Below are 24,655 nucleotides of genomic sequence, written 5' to 3'. Positions count from 1 at the left end.
AGGAAATTAAAATATGGATATATTTATAGAAGGTGTAGATATATCATTGGATAAAAATTAACAGCCATATTTCTTTTTACTTTCTGTAATTCTTCTTATAATTCACATAGAAAAGGTATAACAGACCAAAAAAGATATTAAATTTACGTGAAAGAGATTGTTGAATACTTTTAATAATCTATAGATTTTAGCGATTTAGATGCGTCAGTGTGAGACCGTATATATGTATATACTCTAGATCCACCATCTCTAAAACGCAACTGCTTCACATTTGAATTTAGTTTTGGAACATATCCACGAAAAATATCCTGTACTTCATAACTCGATACAATGTTTATAATCATTATAATTATCAAGCCATTCTCCTGTCAACCACTTTTCATGAGCCACGTGTTAGCAAAAAAATCGATTTTAGGCTGATTGGTTTGCAAATTATGCTTTATTGGTAACGGTGTCGTGGCGTGTAACTTTTCCATCAATTTCGCAGTGCGTTCTAATAGTTATGTTTTGCTTGTGTAACATACATTGCCCTAACAATTTATTAAATCTACAAATCGCCTTTGCAGTTACCATGGCAACGAATAATAACTTTGAATATAAGAGGAACCAATGTGCTCTGCTAGTTCAGTTGAAGTGGACTGGCTCGGATCTCACGTGTACTCTTAATGAATTTGATGAGATAAGTTTGTCTAATACATTGTGATATACATTCCGTTGGATTCTTTCAATGGGGTGTACTGTTTCAGCCGAAAATGTTGCTGTCCCAAAAGGGAAAGAGCAAAATAACTCCATGCAAAAGAAGAAGATCTCAAACGATTCGTCATTTAATATAAGAGAACTGCCAAAGTTTGACGCTAGGATTCCTTTGACGGCACGTCAACGTTTCAATATCACGAAATCATGGAAGGGGATTGCTCGGAATATGGAGCACACGGGCATTCTAATGTTCTTAAGGTGAGGAGAAACAATTTTATTATCTATCGAACATCTTTATTATCACTGTTATCATCCCAAAAAATTATCCATACTCTTCATTGCCAACTACTACTACCTTTATACACACGCACGCACACGCACACGCACACGCACACACACATACTCTCACTCACTCTCTCTCTCTTTCTCTGCCTTCCAGTAGTCTAAAACGGGTTGTGTGGATACATTTTCAGTTTGTTAAATTGAATGGCGGACAGTAAAATAAACAAATAGTTTTCATTATATAGTGTGTACAATATAAAATAAAGCCAGTAAAATACGAAATTAGATACGCATTTAGATGCAGATCAAGGTAAATTCAAATTTACATTTAAGCAATTGTATAACAATGTTTTTGAAGATAACTGAATATAAAACTCTATTTCTATAAAAAAAAATCTTTATAACTGCAAGAAGATATATTTTTATAAATTTAGTGTTCCGAGTGTTCATAAGTTCTAGAAATTGAAACATATTTGCTCTTTTTATGAAATATTTTCAATTCGTTTGTCTCTAAGACATTTATACGATACGCGTTTTCAAGAATAACATTTTCGTCATCTTCATGATGGTTACAGATAAAACAAAGTCCCTGATGAATTGGTTTATACGGTAGAGTCCATCTTCAAGACGGTTACAGATACAACAAAATCCCTGATGAATTGGTTTATACGGTAGAGTCCATCTTCAAGATGGTTACAGATACAACAAAATCCCTGATGAATTGGTTTATACGTTAGAGTCCATCTTCAAGATGGTTACAGATACAACAAAATCCCTGATGAATTGGTTTATACGGTAGAGTCCATCTTCAAGATGGTTACAGATACAACAAAATCCCTGATGAATTGGTTTATACGGTAGAGTCCATCTTCAAGATGGTTACAGATACAACAAAATCCCTGATGAATTGGTTTATACGGTAGAGTCCATCTTCAAGATGGTTACAGATACAACAAAGTCCCTGATGAAATGGTTTATACGGTAGAGTCCATCTTCAAGATGGTTACAGATACAACAAAGTCCCTGATGAATTGAGTATACGGTCTCACCAATCTTCATACTTAAGTTTGAGTCTCCGAGAGTGTACCCTAAATTTAGCAGCTGCATTTCTATACTCCCAAAATTTACAGTATTTAAATAAAATAATGCTCACGTACTGTTCTTAACACGATCCAATAAGTTTTTGGATAAATTTGTCCGATAATGTTAACTTAAAAATCTGTTTAAAAAATACGTCAGTGCTACCGACCCCTTGATTTTTTCACAAATTTCATAGAATCCTAATCTGGCCAGTAAATCTTTAACTGAATGTCAAATTTACTTTATTGCGTTGATCTACATCGTTCAAAATAATTGTTATACAAGTAATTAAAAGTGTTAGTTCCATTGCAAATATCTTCTCATACATAGACATTACATGCACGTGTTAGTGTATAACTTCTTTTGAGATAGTTCCGGTCAATTTCCAAAACTTCTTAATAAGAATTTGAAGCAATACATTTTTAATATGTGATTCAAAAAGTAAATATCATCTTTAAAATCAATACATGATAAAGATAGTTATTCTATCTTGTGCTTAATTAAATTTCCATAAAAGGACATCTTTAATGTCTTAATAAAAGTCGTTAATTCTTAATATCTACAGACCGATATGCCTATAATCTGCAACAACCGCATGTCCTTTAATAGGATCCCGCTTTGAATTCCAAATAAATCCCAGAACAAATGTGCTGTGTCAGGCAATGATTGAATAGTTGTGTGAATTTCGTTAGAAATAAAGATTTAATTATGTTAAATTTTCTTCCATGCAGAGTTATTTTATATCCATTTCCAACTGTTAAAAGTTTATTTTCAATCTTTTTCGTTAAAAAAAAAACTAATTTCTGTCATAGAAATAGCTGATTAATATTTGGTTATTATTATCCATTATCATAAAATCATTGAGACTGAGCTATTCGACGTAGACATTCTATGAGATTATACTATTTACTGTATTTAATGTAAACATTATACGAGATTATGTTATTTAATGTAAACATTATACGAGAATATGCTATTTAATATAAACATTCATATGATATTATGACATTTAATGTAAAAATTCATATGAGATTATGTTATTTAATGTAATCATTAACACAGGATTCTGCTAATCGACGCAATCATACTTAGTGTCATTCGGTCACTTTACATGGCAATACGTTACAAAGACATTCATGCCTTGTGTCACTGGGACACTTTACATGGCAATACGTTACAATGACATTCATCTCGTGTGTCATATGGGCTCCTTACGTGGCAATATGTTACAACGACATTCATGCCTTGTGTCATTTGGAAACTCTTCTTGGCAAGACATTACAACGATCTTTATGCCTAGTGGCATTAGAACACTTTAATGGCAATATGTTACAACAACTTTCATTTCTTGTGCCATTTGGACACTTTACACTACAATACGTTGCAACAACATTCATGCCTTGTATTATTTGGAAATAATACTTGGCAATATGTTACAATGAGAAAATGTTCGTACAAGATAAGAGTTGGTAGACTGTCACTTTTTAAAGAATCAATGGCTGCAGAACTTGCGAATGTAACGCCTTACTCGTCTATGGAGAACCTTAAATGGACCACCTGGGCAAAAATGTACCCTTTGCCAAAGTTAAAAAATTAATCAGAACCTAATGCATCTAAATTATCAAATACTATTACCTAATATTATTAGTTACTAAAACGTGAAGTTATCATTGCCTAATAGTATTATTTATTTTTTTTTTTTTTTTTTTTTTCTTTTTTTTTTTTTTTTTTTTTTTTTTATTTTTCTTTTTTATTTTTTTTTTTTTTTTTATACATAAATTATCTTTACCTGACGCAGTTATTTACTGATGCATAAATTACCCCTTTCAACTATTCAAAACGTCTTATCTTTGCATAAACCGCGTGTTTCTTACAGTTTAGTGATATATCTGACATTTGAAGACCATCATTGTTAAGCTACAGTTGATGTGAGTGAGGTTTTATTACGTAATATAATCCATTAACCACTAGTGAATGTTGATCTTGATATTGCCAACTCACGTTCGAGCAATCTCGACCTTCTCTTTAAGAAAGGTATAATATCGTACAATTCGTTATCTGTTGTTCATGTCAACTTTATGTAGTTGATGCTGAATGGTTAGAAAGATACGAAACTGAAATGCCAAAATAATATATCCAACGGTAATTAAAACTTTTGGTTCGATTAAAACAAAATCAAATAAAAATTTCATCGTATATTTCAAAATTGCCTGTGTAATTCCAAAAACTATCAATAGTTATGGTGAAAAAGATTCGTCTCTTCCTTCTTTAATTTCGTCGGACAAATTCATAAACCTTGGCCTCTGATAAGTTTCAAAGTGTTGGTATCTGACAAGTTTCAAAGCTTTTGCACTTCTGTTAAATTTAATTTGTTTCTGACAAGTTTTAAAACGATAGAACCATGATTTCGAGAACTTCATGTCTGAAACTGAGCCCACGTCTCGGCGAAAAAGGGCATTTACGTACTAGCCCGATTCGAATTTCGGTTTTGTTTCTATGTTGGTTTGCTTTTTAATTAGTTTCACAAGGCATCCGTATACTCAAAACCTTGAGCACGGAAATTAAATTGAAAAAAAAGCTTAAGACCACTAAATAAGCACAATACTTTTGAGTACATCTACGTCATTTGGTACTCACTAGAATGGCAAAAAATTGAGAAACCTGTGACAGTACATTCATTTCAATTTTACACAAATCAAAGCTAGCGAATCTCAGTACTTGACAAAATTAAAGCTAGTAAGTTTCAATTCTTGACACAAATTAAAGCTAGGTTTTGTCAATATTTTACGTAAATTAAAGTCAGTCCATGTCGATACGTTACACAAATCACACCTAATGAACGTAAATACTTCAAACAAAACTAATGAATGTCTGTACTTTACATAAGCCAAATCAAAGTTAGTGAATGTCATTTTTTTAACACAGAACAAACTTGGTAAATGTCAATACTTTACCAAAATCAACGCTACTAAATGTCAATACTTTTCGTCTTTGAGCTAAACTTTAGTTTTTTCCTCAAAACGTTGTAAGATACATGGCTCATTAATTCACACAGCCAATTCGATAACAGTTGTTGTTACAAATATGTTTTATTGCATAAAAAGCGAATATAGGTTTGATAATTTAACAGAACGAGCTTTGGTTTAAGCGGAGTAAAGTAAGTATGGAAGTGACAATATCATAAGGCTAAATTATTTGATATGTTTCAAAAAGGCAATTTATATTAAATCTTTTTTTTCTCTCTAGATTGTTCGAGACCAACAATGAAATCCAAGCGATGTTCTCCAGTATGACAAAGGGAAATTACGACATAGTGGATCTCAGGACCAACAAGAAGTTGGAAAATCACGTTACCCAGGTAATGTTTACACTGGATGAGGCAATATCCTCACTGGATGACGCCGACGTTGTTATCAATCTGCTACACACAGTCGGGAACTCTCATCGGCGATTGCCATCTTTTGATCCGCAAATATTTTGGGTGAGTATTCTTGATATTCTCCAGTAATTCTAGTTTTTTCATTAGAGCTTTATTTTCTTCTTCTTTTATTACGCCTTTGCTTATCACAAATCTTACAAAATATAATTTTCTTCCTGTAAAAAGGATGGGACTGGAACAGGCACATATTTCGTATTTTATATCTTGAACTGACGCTTTTTCTAAATCGCGAAGATTAGTTGCTGTCATGCTGGATTAAGGCCTTTAGGGGGCCTGAACACATCCAGCATAGGGGCCATAGCTATCCTGCAATGTCCAAAGATATGATTCCAGTACTATTAAATACACGGCCTGTGAATTCCGACGATAATATACGGAGCCCCTTGAGCCTTGGGGGCCCTGCCTATGAAATCAAACGATAATATACGGGGCCCCTTGAGCCTCTGGGGCCCTTGGCACGTTGCCCACTTTGCCCTATGGATAATCCGGCCCTGGCTGCTGTGTCCCCAGCCAATACATCCAGTCTGGCATGATGTGTTTCTGTTTTCGCTATTCCTCCGGCCACCACATTCAGCCCGACATGATGTTTCTGTGCTTCCGCTGTTACACCGGTCACCGCATTCACCCCAGCATAGAATGTTTTGTGGCGGCCACGGCCACCAATTCAGTTGGCATAAAGTGTCTGTTCTTTTGCTGTGCCTCAAGCCATCACAATCAGCCCAGCATAACGTATCTTTGTTTTTACTGTGCCTCCAGCAATCACGTTCAGCCCGACATGAAGTGTCTATGATTTTGCTATGCCTCCGGTCACTAGATTCAGGGCGGCATGACCGTTCTTTGTTGCTGATACTTCAGGGACGGCTACTGGTAATCATCGCTCCATCTTTCCCCGTATTCTGGAAAATTCTTTTATAAGAATCTCAAAATAAAGATCATACTCACAAAATTCAAAATTACGACATTGCAAGTTAAATGTAGACAGTGAACTGCAGCATGTTTGTAGAGGAACACAAATATAAAAATATCGCATTCATCCTATAATTATAATTGTATACTTATTTAAGGAAAGTCACAATTTGCAATTTGGGGAGCTTCGGTTTAGAGTCCTAAAGGTTTAGAGAATGCAATGACTGAATGGTTTTGTGATAAATGGACTAACAGAGACGAAAACGGGTAAAGTGAGTAATAGATGTGGGTAACAGATGTGGGTAACAGATATGAAAACGGATAAAGAAACAAGCAAGTAATATCTCCATCTTCTGTTGAGTGTGTAATCCCGTATAATTCCTTAAACAAAAGGTAGGAAAACCTAATTCTTGGTAAGATATCGCCACAGTTATCTGAGAAATATTGTGAAAACAATATCAGAAATTAGCAGCTATTAGGATATCTGGATGGGTGCCAATTTTCGCATAAAGTGTGTTAACATTTTTACATGAAGTGCTTTAACATTTTTACATGAAGTGCTTTAACATTTTTACATGAAGTGTGTTAACATTTTTGCATGAAGTGTGTTAACATATTTTACACTCAGAGTTCAAGCAATTACAGTTAGGTAAAGTTAATGACACAAAATAGCCAAAGATGTTCTAATTATACCCTCATTCTATCAAACTCGAGAAAAAGGAAAATACATTTTAGTTAGGAAGATTTCTCGGAAGATAGTTGCTAATCTGTAGATTTGTATATAAAAGTGTATATGTTATTATTTTTAAGACGACCGTAGTTATTTCGAATGTATGTACAACTCCACGTTGTCTATATTGTATACTCAAAATGTGCCACCGGTACTTGGTATATACTCAGAGAGAGAGAGAGAGAGAGAGAGAGAGAGAGAGAGAGAGAGATCACATGTAAGATCTGTAGCCTTCAAGTATGTCGGAGAAACTGAAATATACGCAAAAAGGATCAATCTTCACAGATCGGATTGAGTGACAAAGAAACTGTACAGAAGTCCAGTTGCAGAACACTTTTCTTCCCGCAGCCACACTTTCAGTGATATAACACTTATTACTTTTGCTAACAAACCCAACTGGAGTTCCGAAACCAGGAAAGGAAAGGAATCTTACTGGGTACTCTGCTTTAATACATGGAAACCAAGCGGGTTAAGCCAAAAGGACTAGAATAAGACAGCCACGCACAAATACAATCATCATCTTTTTACAGCCAGCATATTTTCATTTAAATAATTCTTTCAATTTGCATATTAGTCACCCAATAACCTAAAATTACAAACAACACAATGAAATATCCGGGATATAATTTGCATTCACGCAATTTACATTAAAAAACAGATTTCGATATTTCTTATCGAGTCCTAGGTCAATATAACATATTTTTCAGCAGCAGCATCAAGTTGAAGCCAACTAGAAGAAACATCACAAATTTCAAGCTTTCATTCCTCTAGAAATAGTCATGTAACATTATAATATTGTTTAATAGTAACCTCAACGCTTTTTCTGTCTTTTTTTCTTGTTGTTTGTTTGGTTGGTTGGCTTTTTGCTTGTTTTTGTTTTGTTTTTTGAAAAAGACTCATTTGTAGTCGAAAGCGCTAAAGGCTACTTAAAAACTAGTTTTGTAGTGATCGTTGTCAGTTATCTATCTTAATCAATCCCTGACACACCCGATACTTTGCTGGAACCAGTGCACCTGAAAGGGCTATCATATTCGCCATATAATTTGCATTCTTTCAGTTACAAAATCATTATCTTGCATGGTAATATTCAATTTCCCTATTTGTAAATTCACTTTTTACTGTCTCGTATCTCGTATCCTCCAGTAGGATCAAGTGATAGTACTTTAGGCTAGTATATGTATGTATGTATGTATGTATGCATATATATATATATATATATATATATATATATATATATATATATATATATATATATATATATATATATATATATATATATATGGAATTTATTCGGTGTCCTTGCCAGTGCTTCTTGGATTTGGGTGGAGTGTGTTATCGATTTAAGTATTTGACATTTTGTTGCTATTTATCCGTTTTATCGTTTTATGTATTTCAGGGAATTTGTCAATTTCGCTTTTTGAAATCGGATGCAGAACGTATTAAGCTCAATGATAATCTCCAATATCCACAGGAGTGTGTATGAGTAGATAGATCAGTTACTTCTGAAAGTTTAGGAAACGGCTACTGGACTTAGTTGCTATGAGAACTTCGTAAACTATGTATACTTATTTGCATAGCACACGTGTTTTAATTACATAACTCGTCAAGAAATGGACTGTATTGTTGTAATTTGTGCGATATCATAATGTAGTTCTAGTCTTTAAATTGGTGTGACGCAGATTTTGGAAATCACTGGTACAGTAGGTGATACAAATACCTTTCTCATATGGCCGGGAACAGATCACCTGGAGTTAAAAAATATACAAATGGCAGTTTTAGAAAGCATACTTTTTTCATTCATAACGTTTGTGTAAGATGAAATAAATGGAGATAATATATTCTACAATTGTTTCACCGAAGAATCATAATACCTATTTAATTTCAGCAAATAATTGTGATATGCGACCCCTTTGTCAATTTATGCCATGGCATTCCTCGTATACCAATGCTGTTATCAATGCAGATTATGTATACCAATTTCCTGTCGGAATACTATGGGGATGATGGTGAAAGTTCGATCAGTATCGTAGCTGTTTGCTTTGAGCAGAGTGAAGAGAACACGAAATCTTAGGATACATTTTAAGCCTATGCATGTAAATATTTGGAAGTATGTTAGTTACTAAGCCCGCTTGATCTATGCGAATTTAGCGTGATTAAATCTAGAAAGGTCAACAGTTCGGTTCCTGCCAAATAATCAAATTGTTCTTATACAAATTGAGCACTTCTCTCTCTCTCTCTCTCTCTCTCTCTCTCTCTCTCTTTCTCTCTCTCTCTCTCTCTCTCTCTCTCTCTCTCTATATATATATATATATGACTTATTCAAGTATTACGTATTAACAAACTCCTTCCTTGCGAAGAAAGCCATGCAAGTAGGGAGTAGGAACGTGGTAAAGAAAACAGATGACCGAATAGAGAGAGAGAGAGAGATTAAAATACGAATGATCAGGATTATTAGGTTATATGGACTGATCTCATGTTCATCAAAATTTGTATTTATTACAACGTGTATGTATCTGTAAATGAAAGTAATTTTGCCGTTCCTGGCATCAATATAAAAAAGCAACATAAATCAGAATCAAACGCAATAACATATAATATCATACAGTTATAATTAGCGTGGAAATACGAATATATTAAGCATCTTTTCAAAACTAAAACAAGTGTAATTAGAAAAGAGGGAAGCGAAGAAAACTATACAAAGAGAACGTTTATTACATTAGATTGCTGCTAAGTGAAAGTCGCAATTAAAACAACTTGTCAAATAGCAATCCCAAGTTAATTAAGCAAGATTAAAGACCCACAGGGATTTGTTAAAATGCAATATATATTCCAAGTCTACCTAATTAATTGTATTTCAGCGATCAGTGGTGACATAACTTGTGATTAAATGTAATTACCTACCGGCATGGTTGTTAACAGAATCCACATCGGCCTAGCTGACCGTGATGAGAGCTCTTGACCCATGCGTTGACAAGACCACGCGTAAAATCATACTGACTCGTACTTTTCCTATTAACGACAAACTGGGCATCACTAGTTTGGGACTTATTTAACATCATTGGTTTTGTGGATAAATCAAGCTGTTGTGAAGATGACGCATTTTTTTATCTTTGCTAAACGTCTAACTCACCTGTGTATCTCACGACAGCCTAGAATCAGATGTTACATATATTTGACTTAATTTATATTTGATTTAAGTTGTGTTTGATCCGATTTGATTGTGGGTTTTGAAGTCTTTTTTATTTTCTTTACATGTCAATATAATGTAATTCTGTTTACTAGGAATTTGATTATTTTCCATAAATTCAGTTTGACCTGAGTTTTCCCATAGATACCTAATAATAGAAACACTTGCTTCTATATTTGACATAGTTCCTGGCCTTGATTGAGGGTTAAGTAAACAACTTTTTCTAGGAGTAAAATGATTGGTTCTTATCAAGGACAAAAGTATGTGACTTTTAGATGTAAACATGATCACATCATCCTCTATTTCGCAATTAGGCATTTCCGAAATTGCGAAAAACGTAGCATTTATAGTGATGTTGAGAGAGAGAGAGAGAGAGAGAGAGAGAGAGAGAGAGCTTTTAAACACTTGATGTCAGGTTGTTTTCTTCTGTTGTGACCAGTATTGGAGTATTGAAATTTTGAGTTTTTGAGTCTTATGTTAATTTTCCTTCAGATTATTTGGATTCTAGAAGATTAATTCGTTTCTCTGTATTGTATTAATACAGAACACTTGAACAAGGACTTTTCTTGAAAATTTTATTTGGATTTCCAAGACCGGAGGATTAATTATTATGTTTGTAAAAGGAACTGTAGACTTCAACACAGTACAGGCTACAGCATACGTCATCGCCTTCCATCTTGGATTCTTCGTCGGGACTCGAACTTGGAATCATTAGAACATTTCAATATTAGGACTTAAAAAATTTATTCGTGGATTAGTTTGGTATTATTTTTGGATTGATTCTGGAAACCATAAGTTCTCATATTGTTTCATTTTTACAGGGTTTTTTTTCTCCCAGGGAAATAAATTATTTGTTATATTTTTTTAAAGGTTGTTGTTTTCACTCTTTCTTGTGTTACTGTTTATTCGAGCTTAACACGTAATATAAGACAGAGTATTTAAGAGTAGATATATGAAGTATATAGAATTTTTCGCTGTATGGAATATTTGAATATCTGTCCATACTTTTACATACTGAATCATCAAGATGGAATAAACTACAGTGTATCCCACTAGATCAAAGTACAGATGTTATTTGAAATGTGCTGGAAGATGAGTGTCATTGTATATTAGAATGATAATATTACTTTCAATTACGCAAGAATTATATAAATCTTTTTTCTGCAAAAATCCGAGGATTTTAAAATTTATTGAATATCAAAATTCCACGAATTTGCTTAGATTAGAAATTTGATAAATTATATTATTAGATAAAATGAAAAATGAAATGACGAATGCTACTTAATATTATATAAAATGTCATGATTGTAATGATTATTATTATCATTACTATTATTATCATCCTCGTACGTTTGCTGTTACTTTCTGGCCCGCCTCATCTCGTTGTTTAATACATACACTACAATCTATCATCCATCTTTTTGTTTCTGCTGCAACGAAAAGCATTACTGCCGACAGAATTCGAATAAAAGTACACGCATGCGCGTGAAAAAACATATTAAAGAATATTATAGTATATTTTGCCGGTCACACTTTCAATTTAATTTGCATCATATATATATATATATATATATATATATATATATATATATATATATATATATATATATATATATATATATATATATATATATATATAAGTTCCATCTTTATTTTAAAATGATTGGATGTTGTTGTGGTCATGATGGGACTTCGTATTTAAGATGTAAACAAAAAAAATATTTTTATTTCTTAGAGTAAAATGATTGGTTTTCGTCAGGGTCACACTGGGTGTACGTGACCTTTAACAAGTACGTAGTTTCTACAACCTTCGAGAAGATGATCATATGACCCATTGTTTACGTTTTTGAAGACCGTATAGCCTCTATTTGGAAAATTATTTTAAGTTGCATCTGGGCCTCTTCTTACACTAGACTTGTATGTTGTGTTATTTCAAATTACTTGAATTCAAAAGGATTAATTTATGGGTTTTTTCTTCTGGAAAATACGTGTACTCATGTAAAACTGTTCAACAAGAACAGTTTTGTTTATAAACGTTTGTTCAGCTATCAGAAAATGAAGTGATAATTCTTGTTTCTACAAGAAACTGTAGACTTCAACACTACATATTGCAGCATACGTCATCGTCTTCCATCTTGGATTCTTCGTCGGGATTCGAACCTGAAATCAGTAGAACATTTTGTTATTAGGACTCCAAAAATATTATTCTTGGACTAATCTTGGATTATTTTGGATTCGATTCTATAAAACAGTAAGTTCATATTTTTTCATTTTCACAGAACTGTTCCAGGGAAATAAATTATTGTATTTTTCAAAGCTTGTTTTCACCCTTCTTGTATTACTGTCTATTCGAGCCTAAACACGTGACATAAAAACACAGAAAACGTTCAACGTATGTATCTATCTTTTCAGAACATAGAAGAACCCTTCCTTCTGGCCGTGAAAGATACCCTGGGAGACAGATACACAGCAAACATGGAACACATTTACAGGAAAACCATCAAGTTCATTCTTCAGACATTGATAGAAGGTTTTAGCATGAAAAACACCGAGTGCGAAGTGAAGTCAGATAAAAACCCCGAATGGCATGATAATAATTTAACGACAACTCAAGTTTTACTAAAACTTGCAGACGGGTAGTGCTCGACAGTTAAGACTGACTGCAGCTTCAAAATACGCAGCATGATATCAATTCAGTTCAGTTTTGAAAGGGTTGAAAACATTGATCAACACTACCACAATCTACGCATATTAAAATTCATAACGTTCTTTAGAACGGGTTTTACTGCGTACTTTAGCACCGTATAAATGAAATTTAATAAACAAGTAACTACTGTTAAATATACGTTAACATTGAGGAAGGAAATACTTTTTTCATGCGCAGTATTTTGATTTGGTAGGAAATTTTATCGACTGTTTGATGAAATTCTGACAAACGTTTCAATACAGGTGTAAATCTGGAGGACAGCAAAAGTGAGATTTCCGTATTATTCACCTTTCATAAAATAACAATAATAATAATAATAATAATAATAATAATAATAATAATAATAATAATAATAATTTCTAATAAAGGGCACTGGGCCATAATACCCACCCGTGTAAAATTCTGTAGAAAAAGGTGTTTTAGTGTGTAACAGAAGACCATCGTATCTATGGGAAGTGTTATACATGCAAGTAACCGTTATAGTATTTTGTCTAAAAAGGTGAAATACAATTATACTTGACATATTGAATAAGTTTATATATATATATATATATATATATATATATATATATATATATATATATATATATATATATATATATATAGTGAGAACCTTAAAACCTGCGTGTAGCAAACAGAAGTTTTGTGATCTAGAGTATATGTGGGAGGAGTTGATGATAAAACGGCTTTCGAATCTTTAAGGCGTTTATAGTAAACATTGCTAAAATAGTCATTAGAATTTCCCTTGTATCCTTTTATATCAAGTCCTTATTTTTTTCTACAGTCGGACTATTAAACACAAATAGATGGTAAATATTTTCATCGTAAATCTCCTAATAGCGGACAAGTAATAATCAAATGAAATTCATTTTTGATATTCATACTACATATTTCACACATTCATTCTTCAAAAGAAATACTTTAATATCTTCCTGTATTACCTCTGATTTGCAAGTTACCCTCTCTCATCATAATGTAACAAAAAGTCTCTATCTCCTTAGAATTCTAGATAACGTTGAGAGGTAATTGAACTCTAAAGGAGCGCATTCTTTCCATAGATTTAATTTCACGCTGAAGGTTTTTCTTTAAACTATATTCACATATCCGGCAGATCATTCTAAGAAATGCAATTGCATCACATTCTGAGAAGTGTAGTTTCGTCATTTACGCCCTGACTACGCCAAGCCTTGTTAAATCCATACATAAATAAAAGCTGTTCAACAATGTTAGCCCAATTCTCTTCCCATCTTAGTTGTAGTTTGTAACATTGTTTTTGGATATCTGCCTTCTGGCACTTTTATAATTCTAAGTCACTATTTCAAAATACTTTCAAATTCAGAATAGTAATTCCTCCTAATACATTATGGAAGAATGCATTTGGAGCAGACTTATATATAACAAGAGTAAATTTGCAAAATCACAAACGAACTTCTTCAAAATATAATTGGCATCATAAGAAAGCTGAAATCCCACGCCACAATTATGAATGGAAACTATCTTTGAGCCAAACAAATGAAGCAATCCAGTTACAGGTATTTTGCCAATTTCGAAAGACTTGGCTTCGAAATATGGATAGCCTTCAGTGCTTGCAAAGATAGGGTTTTCGGGCACATATACCAGGAGTATTTCTTTTTAAGAACATATGCATCCTAGATACTTATAATATGATTCAATCTTGACCTGCGTAGGGCCCTAGTATCGCTTTTCTTAAGTTCTTACGAAATGCAATCGTTCTTGTTTGTTCGATATTCACTTTCACTATTCTGAAATTGGCTGGCAGTGTCAAAAAAGACAGCAAAATCATTGACATACGAGGATACTTACCACTATTCATATTTAACTATTAAAAGATTATAAAAAGAGTGCTTGAGTATTGTTTGTTGTTTTTCTTTTGATCTATCTAACTATCTATCTATCTATCCATCCATTTATCCATCTATCTACCTACCTACATATCTATCTATCTCTCTCTGTGAATATATATATATATATATATATATATATATATATATATATATATATATATATATATATATATATATATATATAAAGAATACAAATCATATGGCGAATAACAGTTCTTTCAAGTGCACTGGATCCAGCAAGGGATCGCGTTTGGCAGGGATTGATTAGCTAGCCAAAGCGCTTTCGACTCCTAATGAGTCTTTTTCAAAGGCAAATACGAAACATAGACAAGACAAACAAATAAAACGGACAAACCGTTGTCTTTGTAAAACTTTATATGACTATGACTTGTTGCTAATGCTGAAAGATATTTTATATTGACCTAGAACTCGATGAGCCATATCATCATCTGTTATTTTTTGTAAATGTATGTACGCGCAAATTATATCCCGGATATTTCATTGTTAAAGTTTTACAAAGACAACGGTTTGTCTGTTTTATTGATTTGCCTTGTCTACGTTTTGTATTTGCCTTTGAAAACGACTCATTAAGAGTCGAAAGCGCCGATGCTAGCTAGATACTAGTTTTGCACTGTTCTTAGTTTATTACACACACACACACACACACACACACACACATATATATATATATATATATATATATATATATATATATATATATATATATATATATATGGGTATGTACATACACGAATGCATTTGGGGTACACTTAACCCACAAATACTATGATTCTAATGACGCGGTAATTCACACCTTATTTGGCATATATATCAATACATTGAGTACGGCATTCCATATAATTTTCATACTGATAAAGCAGATATGAAGTTATGAGATATGTATCACTCTCAGGGTATAAATGGTACATAGTCAGAGCATGCGCTGTGGGCGAAGAAGAGGCTTTTGCGTTATTGCCTGCCTCTTTTTTTCACAATTCCAAGTTTACCTTGCGCACTCGCTAGATTATGAAAAGGCAAATGCTACAAGCAATCCATTTTAACCTTTATCTGCAACAATGTATATTAATTAAGAAAGACAAGGTCTTATTGATAATGACTTTCGTGGCTGCTGACGAAATATTTTTATTAATCAAGCTATGTACCAAATGGCCCGATCTATCACAATGATATAATCCATAACGTTTTTATGTGAGTCCTTAATAATTGCAAAAGAATGTTTTAGTCCAAGCGTTGATGAGCACTTTGTAATTCCAATTAATAATTTATTTAAAGAAATGTCCTTTCAAATTTTAATACAACTAAAACTGATTCCATAAAGACTGATGTTAAGGAATAAACAATCATGCTGATGCCAAACTTTCAATGAAAAAACCCACATCAAATTACTAAACAAGTTTTCTCTCTAGAACCGTTTATAGTCAAAAAGCCATGTAAAGCATGTTTACAAATAGTATCTTAAATGTTCAACCCTAAACCATGGACAAAAATTAGTTATGTAATAAGTTGCTTTGAAATGACCCTTACAATCTACAAACAAAGACAAAAGATAAATATTCAATATAGATATAAATGACACCTCTGCTCATAACGAAAAATAAATATTTATACAATAAAGCTTTCTTTTATATACAGGTCATTATATAGATGAAACTCTCATACTAAAAATTACATAGACAGATGCCTCGTGAATGACGCTAAATAACATAAAGCAATATAGTACTTCCAAACACGTGGCAGTGCATCTGCAGTTAGATTATCTTTCTCACACATGTGCCTAATGTCAATGTTGTATTTGTGCAATATCAAACTCCGCCTACAAATCTCTGATTTTTGTTTGTCATTTTGTTAGTGAAAGCATTGGGGTTGTTTTTATGAATACAGTAACTGAAGAATAAGCTGAACTAACATACACTTCAAAGTGTTGCAAAGCCATTATCAAAGCCAAACATTATTTTAGTTGTTCCGTAAACAAAGCACACTGTATGATCTACACGAGTTTTGCCTTTTTGAGTCAGTACTCGATGAACCTCTACATTAATTGCGTCAACGGACATTGTACATGATTTACTGAAACTTGGAGTTGAAAGAACTGGTGCACTCGTAAATAATGCAAAGCCCTCTAACATTTATCAGACCAATGTAATTTTGTTTTGTTATTCAACAAATTGGTGAGGGGTGCAATTATTATGGAGAAATTTCAGTATAATTTCCGAAAATACCCATCCCTACCCAAAAATGGCAACATCAAAGGACTGCAAATGACCACTCTCATCACAAATTTCTTGTATCAACGAAAAATTAAACCGAATAAAAATCATCCAAGTTTAAGACCCTTGATTTACAGGATGAGAGAGAGAGAGAGAGAGAGAGAGAGAGAGAAATGTTTAAAGTATTGGATGCTTAATTCATGCATAACTTGCTTAAAATTTCCAGCCCTAATATTTGACCGTTGATCAAATTCGACAGATTTGGGTAGGCCAAAAGTGTACAAATATTGTTTCAAAGCTTTTATTATGGGTTTCAATTGAATGTTCCTAAACGGGATTACCTCTGGAGTTCTTGCAGGTATTGGTTTCCTGACAGTCTACCATGATTTGCTAAATGGTTCATCAAATGACGAAGTAGGTTGTAGATCATCTTTAGGTATCATCTGATTGGATTTTCCTACCATTTGACAGTTTTCAAGAGACCTACAGTATTTAGAAACATCACGTTTAATTTTCGGCTAATAAAATTGATTCAAGAGCTTGCGATAAGTCCTATTGACTCCTAAATGAATCCAAAGGAGGTTCATGGGCTAGTCTAAGAATTTCCTGTCCATACTACTTTGTAACGACAATTTGATAGCTTACTGACCACTCACCACCAGCTGGAATCTCAGGCTGTCACTAATTTCTTCTAAGGACCCATTTTTCTTAAAATAACAAACTGGTATATGTGATACTTCCGTTTCGCAAATAGCCATCTGAAACAAATGATTAGAATAGATAAAATGAGTTGCAAAAAGAGAATCACGGTGATCAATACCTCTTGATTAAAAATGACTGAAAACTGTGAATGCAATAATTGGAGAAGGAGCTGAATAAATATCCACGTGAAAGTGTTATAATGCCACCAATTAAACCCAAGCATTACTTCTCTGGAGTTTATTTAATTTTTTTTGTGAAATAGCACACTGGATGATCCACGCCCTTTCTATCTTCCTGAATTAATACTCTACCAATCCCGAAATCAATTGCATCAACAGACAATTTAAATAGATGATTGAAATTTGGAGATGAAAGAACTGGTGCGCTTCAAAGTATGGACTTTAACTTACCGAACGCCTCCAGGCATTTGTCAGATCAATAAAACTTGTTCATCTTACCCAATTAATTGGTAAGGGGTTCAACAATTAGGGAAAAGTTTGAGAAAAATTTCCGACAATATCAATCCGTACCCATCAGGTGCTTTTTACTGATAGGCACAGTGAACTAAGACAGAATTTTAATCTTAGTTTCTGCATACAAGACCTAACCATATCCCACAATATGTCATAAAAATGTGACACAAAAGTCGGTAAAACTCACCTTTTCTTAAATTACTTGTCAAATTTGCCCTACTCAATCGAAATAATTTTTGGATAGTTTCTAGGATATCTTTCCAGGAATCGCTGTATATAATGACGTTGTCGATATATGCATCACATCCATCTATACTAGACGTTATCATGATCATAAAGAGCTAGAATGATGAGGGAGACGTTTTCATACCAAATGGCATAACTTCGTACCATCTGAAGCTGAAAAAGCGGAAATTTCGCTTGATCAATCAGTAGGTGGAATCTGCCTGCATCCTATTAACTTGTCATTATTTTGTAAGATATTTTGCTTCTCCAACTGCGTCAATACGGTTACTAATGCATGGTATTGGAAATGAGCCTATTTTGGTGATACTGTTCACTTTTCTGTAGTCAGTGCACATACGGAAAAATTGTATGGTTCGGCATAAGAGTACAAGGCGAACTCCAGTTACGCTTGGTTGGTTTGATAAGGTAACCCTTCAACAAATATTCAAGTTCCTCTTGCAGACATTCGTGCTTCTTGAGAGGATTCATCCTGCAAGGGTGTTATTTATTTTACAGGCTTAGAGTCTACAATTTCATGATCAAGGTCGATTTTATTCGTTCGAATTGGAAGATCTGGGAACAAGTGCTGATATTGTCATAATAGCTGTTTGACTCATTCTTTTCGTGTGGATATACATGTGAATGTTTAATGTCCATATCCTTTAATATTTCAGAATTTTTAAGACCAATTGAACCAAAGTCACTTCAGTCTGGATTTACGTCATCATTTAAATCGTCACTGTGTGTGATGGGACAATTAAATTTACTAAATGATTTACAGAACTATCTTGATCTTTCTGTCTCGCAGGGGTGTCGATGGTATAATTGGAGTCACTTACTGTCCTTTTAACCATACATGGATTATAAAACCTAGCCTAAATAGGATTTTGATGTATGGGTAACAGATCCAGAGCTTTATCGCCAGGCTGAAAAGTTCTTTATTTTGAAGGTTTGACAGACTTTAATTGTTTTCCGAATGGGTAGATGTCTAGCACTGGGGCATCATGCCGCAGACATGTAGCATAATGTCCCACCCAGTCACATTATCCTGACACCAGGCCGACCATTCCTAGCAATAACCTCTTAATGCTGAGCGCCAAGCGAGACAGCTGTCAGTACCATTTTTGTAAGTTTTTGGTATGATTCGACCGTGGATCGAACCCACGACCTCCCGCATCCGAGGCGGACGCTCTAACCACTAGGCCACCGGAGCGGTAATGGGTAGATAGAAGATTATATCTTGCTACTTCACAACCGAACACAACCTAAAGGATTAATATCGTAATCCTCTGTTTTTTTTTTAACAAATTGTATTGTCCATGGACAATTTAATCAAAGGATAGTTTAAAAGGATTTAAATTTGACAAATAAAACAAGGTCTACAATATGGTGACCTTGATATCTAGATTCAAGAACATTTGGAACATCTGTCTTTATTTTGTTGCTTATTTTTATTCACTTAAAGCAATTTGAAATAACGTGCCCTACGTTCTTGCCAAAAGTGTACGTAGGAAGATATAAGGATTTCTGATCAGTTCTGTCAGACGTTTGAGTCTTACAAGTAGTGCCAGATTGAAATTTGCAAGTACTCGTCTTAGTCTGAGCTTTTTTCTTACTAATCATCTGCTTCGAGGAAAACTTATTGACAAATGAAACTTTGTGAGTAATAGAATAGTCGTACGTGCGGCGTTTTCTATTGTGTCTACCTGCAGTTCCTCAAAGCAAATATTGACGTCACAATTGACGCAATTCATAAACTCTACAATTAATACGAATTTTTTCATACTCTTCATCAATCGTTTTTATGTACACAACCAATCAAATAGGTGTTATTTTTCCCTAGCAAATTCAACATGGTGATGGTTATTTCTTTTTTGCTATTCCTCTACCTCTGTCGATATGCCTCAGGTACCACCTCATATCCCTTCAATATACCTTACTTGTCCAATTCCTTATCAGTACTTACTTCTACTGAGAGTGATGTATAAACATCAAGTTTGTCAATAAGTACACTATATACTAGCAAATTCCAGTTATGTCTTGGCCATTTTAAATTCTCTGCTATTTTTTCAAAATGAGAAAAGTATTGATCAACATCTTTTTCTTTAAAAGGATGCACTAATAATATATTTTTTTGTAACATCCAAAACTGAACTTTTGTGCAGTGATTCATGTTTGCTTGCCACTTCCAATTCTTTAAATTTATATTTCTCTTTCTTCTTGTGGCATTAACAATTTTATTTGCATCTGTCTTTTTTTCTTTTTTGGGGTATCTGCATTTGCATGTGTTGTACTTCCCTTTGTCTTTCTTGAATTTGCGTTTGCAATTTCAGCTGCATCTCTCTTTCTTCATTTTGCATTTGCATTTGCTTAGCTGTTTGCTCTTTCTGCAACTGCAATTCTCTTTCTTTTATCGTGTTTTAATCTTAATTTAATTTCGAGTTAGAAAGAGGTTTATTAATTAATCCTTAAACATTTGCATAATTTTTCACCATCTATTCATTTATTATATGCTCTTGTTTGTCTCCGTTAATTTTACTTTATCAAAATCGTGAAGTATTTTACGATACTGAACACCTTAATATTGCTCGCATGTGTACGACATGTGTACCTAACAATAGTATAATGTATTAGGAACTGCTTTGTAAACAAACTGTGTACCCTCATGTAGTAGACGTTAAGGTTTTGGTTGATTAAATTTGTTTGTGAATGAACGAAACAAGATGTTTCTTCGTCCATTTGAAAGCATAGATGACAAAGCTGACGATGCGGACGAATTCACTGAGAAGGAATATTTTCAAACAAGCACACGAATAAACGTGATATTCGCAATTTCAAAGACAAACATGAGAGACGCAGTAATTGAAAATACCATACTGATCATTGAAACAGCTATTTAGGAGAAATATTCGCATCATTTTGCGAATAGAATGGTTCAGACAATGACCAGTGCTCTCTAGGGTCTAAACAAATAATAGCGCAGAAAAGCATTTTTGAGGCCAAGGGCTATGGCATATCTGTCAAAATGCAAGAAAAAATGCAACTGATGCTTTTGGTATGAAACTAAGACCGTCCGACCAATTAGCCACGACGACGAAAAAGTTATATATCCGTTGGCTAAATGGACTGTCGCGCAACAGCTGCTTTGCAATTTTCCCCGTGTTACTATTTTGGTACAATGTTAGGCTAGCGATATAAGACTCACCCTGTATGAGACAGGTTATAGTTGGGGTCTCTGCAACTGCGGGATACAATTGACAGAACAGAAACATGATTTCTTTAGCTGGTAATAAGAATGGTAAGGAATATACTTATATTTAGGCATCTTGCATTTCTTCAAAATGTACTTTCTTTGTTCTGCAAATCCGAATGACATGTCCTGTGTTATGTATATTTAATTTATATTTGATTTAATTTAATTGTTTGTAAGTTTTAGAATCTTTTAATTACATGTCAAAGTAATATAATTGTATGCACTAGGAATTTGATATTTTCCAGAAAATTTAGTTTGACCTGACTCTTTTCGTGGACCCCTGATATTAGAAACACTTTCTATTTTTGACCTAGTTCCTGGCCTTGTTTGAGAATCAAGTAAACAACTTCTTTTTTTAAATTCATTTTTAATATGTGAATGATAATGGAGAAAGCGAGGCTGTACTGGACTGTGTGCCATTAGACTTGTAGATACCTTCTATAGCTATCTAGAATGTGGTCACGTGACCCTCGTCCGGGAATCCATTTTGCGTTACGAGTTACTGTATAATCTTTGTTTATTGAAATTGTTTCAGATGGGCTTTACTTTACACAGGAAAGTGTTTGTTTGGGACAGTTTGTAGTTCTAGTTTAATTTTTATTCACATTATTTGGATTCTAAAAGATTATTTCTTTTCATGGAAATATTAGAGTGCTCATACATTATTTTTGAACAAAGATATTTCTTTCAATTTTATTCGGAAATTCAAACACCGGAATATTATTTGTGGTCCAGCAAATAACTGTAGACAAAACAGCACAATACTGATAACAGCATACGTCACCGCCTTCCATTTTGGATTTTTCGTCGGGACTCGAACTCAAATTTCATTAAAACATTTCATTACTGGATTTTTAAAATTTAATTCGTGTATTATTCTTTAATTCTGGATTTCACTTAAAACTGCAAATTGTTATTTTTTTTTTCTCATTTTTACGGTGTTTTTCCAGAGAAATACATTATTTGTTACATTTTCAAAGCTTGTTGTTTTCACTCTTTCTTTTCGTACTGTTATCAGAGGCTAAACAAGTAACATAAGACCTGCAAAAGCTGATACACACCAAGACTGTACCGGAATTCCAAGTACTTTTCCAGCTAAAATCCATTTTCCTTACTGCACTGAAAACTGACCCAATAACCCAGTCCATCATAATCAGAAAAATAGAATTGAGTTGGATCAACATAAATTCAAAATCCATTCATTCCCGACAGCGCGAAGGAGTTTAAAGGTCTCTTGGAGGTGCTATGTGCGCATTAATTTTGTTATTGTGTATTGATGAATCTACGGTTGTGTATTCATTATTGAATACAGCATAAGTTCAATTACTTTGTTTCTTGTGGTGTATTTTGTATAATTAAGCCTTCGGTAGAATAAGAAAATGAGTATACACTAAATGGTTATTGCTTTTGTATAGGAAAATATGAGCTCGTTTTCTCAATTGAATAATGAACTCCCAATGGTCGTGCAGTATTATTCCGAAAAACTCGTTCATATTTTAACATACAAATGCAGTAACTTTAATTATTAGATGCTAATTTTTTCCCCTTTAACATTGTCAGAATCGTTCAGTATTACCCGATACTGAACTCGCGCGACAATACACATATAGCATTCACGTGCATAAAGGAACTACTTTCTATTGTAAACAAACAATGTACTCAGACGCCAGCACTTTTGATTTGTACACAAACCATGTACACTCGCGTAAGAGGCTATTTACGTTGTGGTTGTTTAAATTTGTTGATGCAGTGTTACGGATTTAGGCTAGCTTAGTATATAAAGACGCAAGATAAGGTCCTTACAAATAACATACAAGTGACAAGTTATATACTCTTTTCTTTAGCTGGTGATAAGAATGGCAAAATAAAATATACTTACAGTTTTACATCCTGAATTTCCTCAAAATGTATTTTCTTTATTCTGCAAATCCGAATTACATGAGCCATGTCACAGGTTTTCAATCTGGATTACACATTTCGAAACTGTGCTGTAATTTCGATGATAAGTGCAACTGCATCCTCCTTATTGCACTCAAAATGAAATAAGCATTAAATTCCATAGCGTCTTTTTGATAATTGCAATTGAAAGACTTCATATTTTCCTCACATTATGATTTCAAACATTTAATGACAGAAACAGAAACACATTTGCAGATGTCAACACGCTTATTAAATCTCATGTATTTCATTTGTAATCGTCACATACAAATCCAGTCCATAATCACGAAATTTCCTAGAATCGAGAAAAATACAAAAATTATATTCACTCCAGATCAAATGGAACAGTTGTTGCAATGCGCATTCATTCACAATATGACTGCAAATTTCAATTTTAACTAGACACGCCATTTTCTTTCGAAAGTTATGTCGAGCGCGCGACTAAGTTCAAATTTATCTGGGCCGAGTTATGTGCGCAGTAATAATGTTGATTTGTGCAATGATGAATATACGCTTGTGTATTTAGTTTGGAATGCGGCATACATTCGTTTACGTTGTTTCTTGTAGTGTATTGTGTTTATATAATTAAACCTTAGGTAGAATAAAAAATGAGCATATAATAAAAAGGTTACTGCATTTGTATGGGAAAATATGAACTCGTTTTGTCGGAAGAATATACTTCACTCACAAGGTCGTGCAGTATTCAATCCCAAAACTCGTTCATATTTTCCCATACAAATGCAGTAACCTATAAATATTGATATTTTAGAATAAACATAAAAGTGCCACACCCTGAAATTCCTATATGACACCATCCACCTGAACCCGCAGCCTCACTCCAAATTTAATAAATTCGTGATCATCTGAGAAATAAAGAGTCACACAAAGTGTCCACACACCCCACGCCCACCCTCTACAGCTCAAGCAAGACACGATACCGCACG

The 24,655-nt window shown here is 33.6% G+C and overlaps 1 protein-coding gene across 1 annotated transcript; it reads left to right on the top strand.

The window, feature by feature from the left end:
* Positions 1-655: 655 nt before the first annotated feature.
* On the top strand, positions 656-13,310 carry LOC149804510 (neuroglobin-like). Its single transcript, XM_089932737.1, has 3 exons — positions 656-954; positions 5,305-5,539; positions 12,733-13,310. Exons 1-3 carry the CDS (start codon positions 728-730, stop codon positions 12,958-12,960), a joined length of 690 nt encoding a protein of 229 aa, XP_089788863.1. The 5' UTR covers positions 656-727; the 3' UTR covers positions 12,961-13,310.
* The last annotated feature ends 11,345 nt before the right edge of the window (positions 13,311-24,655 follow it).

This window comes from Sinohyriopsis cumingii, chromosome 2 (assembly GCF_028554795.1).
Source record: "Sinohyriopsis cumingii isolate HCF-2022 chromosome 2, ASM2855479v2, whole genome shotgun sequence".
Taxonomy (NCBI): domain Eukaryota; kingdom Metazoa; phylum Mollusca; class Bivalvia; order Unionida; family Unionidae; genus Sinohyriopsis; species Sinohyriopsis cumingii.
This window is presented reverse-complemented; position numbering and strand designations above follow the sequence as displayed.

Coding starts and splice junctions, on each gene's coding strand:
- LOC149804510 (XM_089932737.1), top strand. CDS start 728: ATGGGGTGTACTGTTTCAGCCGAAAATGTTGCTGTCCCAAAAGGGAAA. Junction 955..5,304: donor GGCATTCTAATGTTCTTAAG/GTGAGGAGAAAC, acceptor TTTTCTCTCTAG/ATTGTTCGAGACCAACAATG. Junction 5,540..12,732: donor TTGATCCGCAAATATTTTGG/GTGAGTATTCTT, acceptor CTATCTTTTCAG/AACATAGAAGAACCCTTCCT.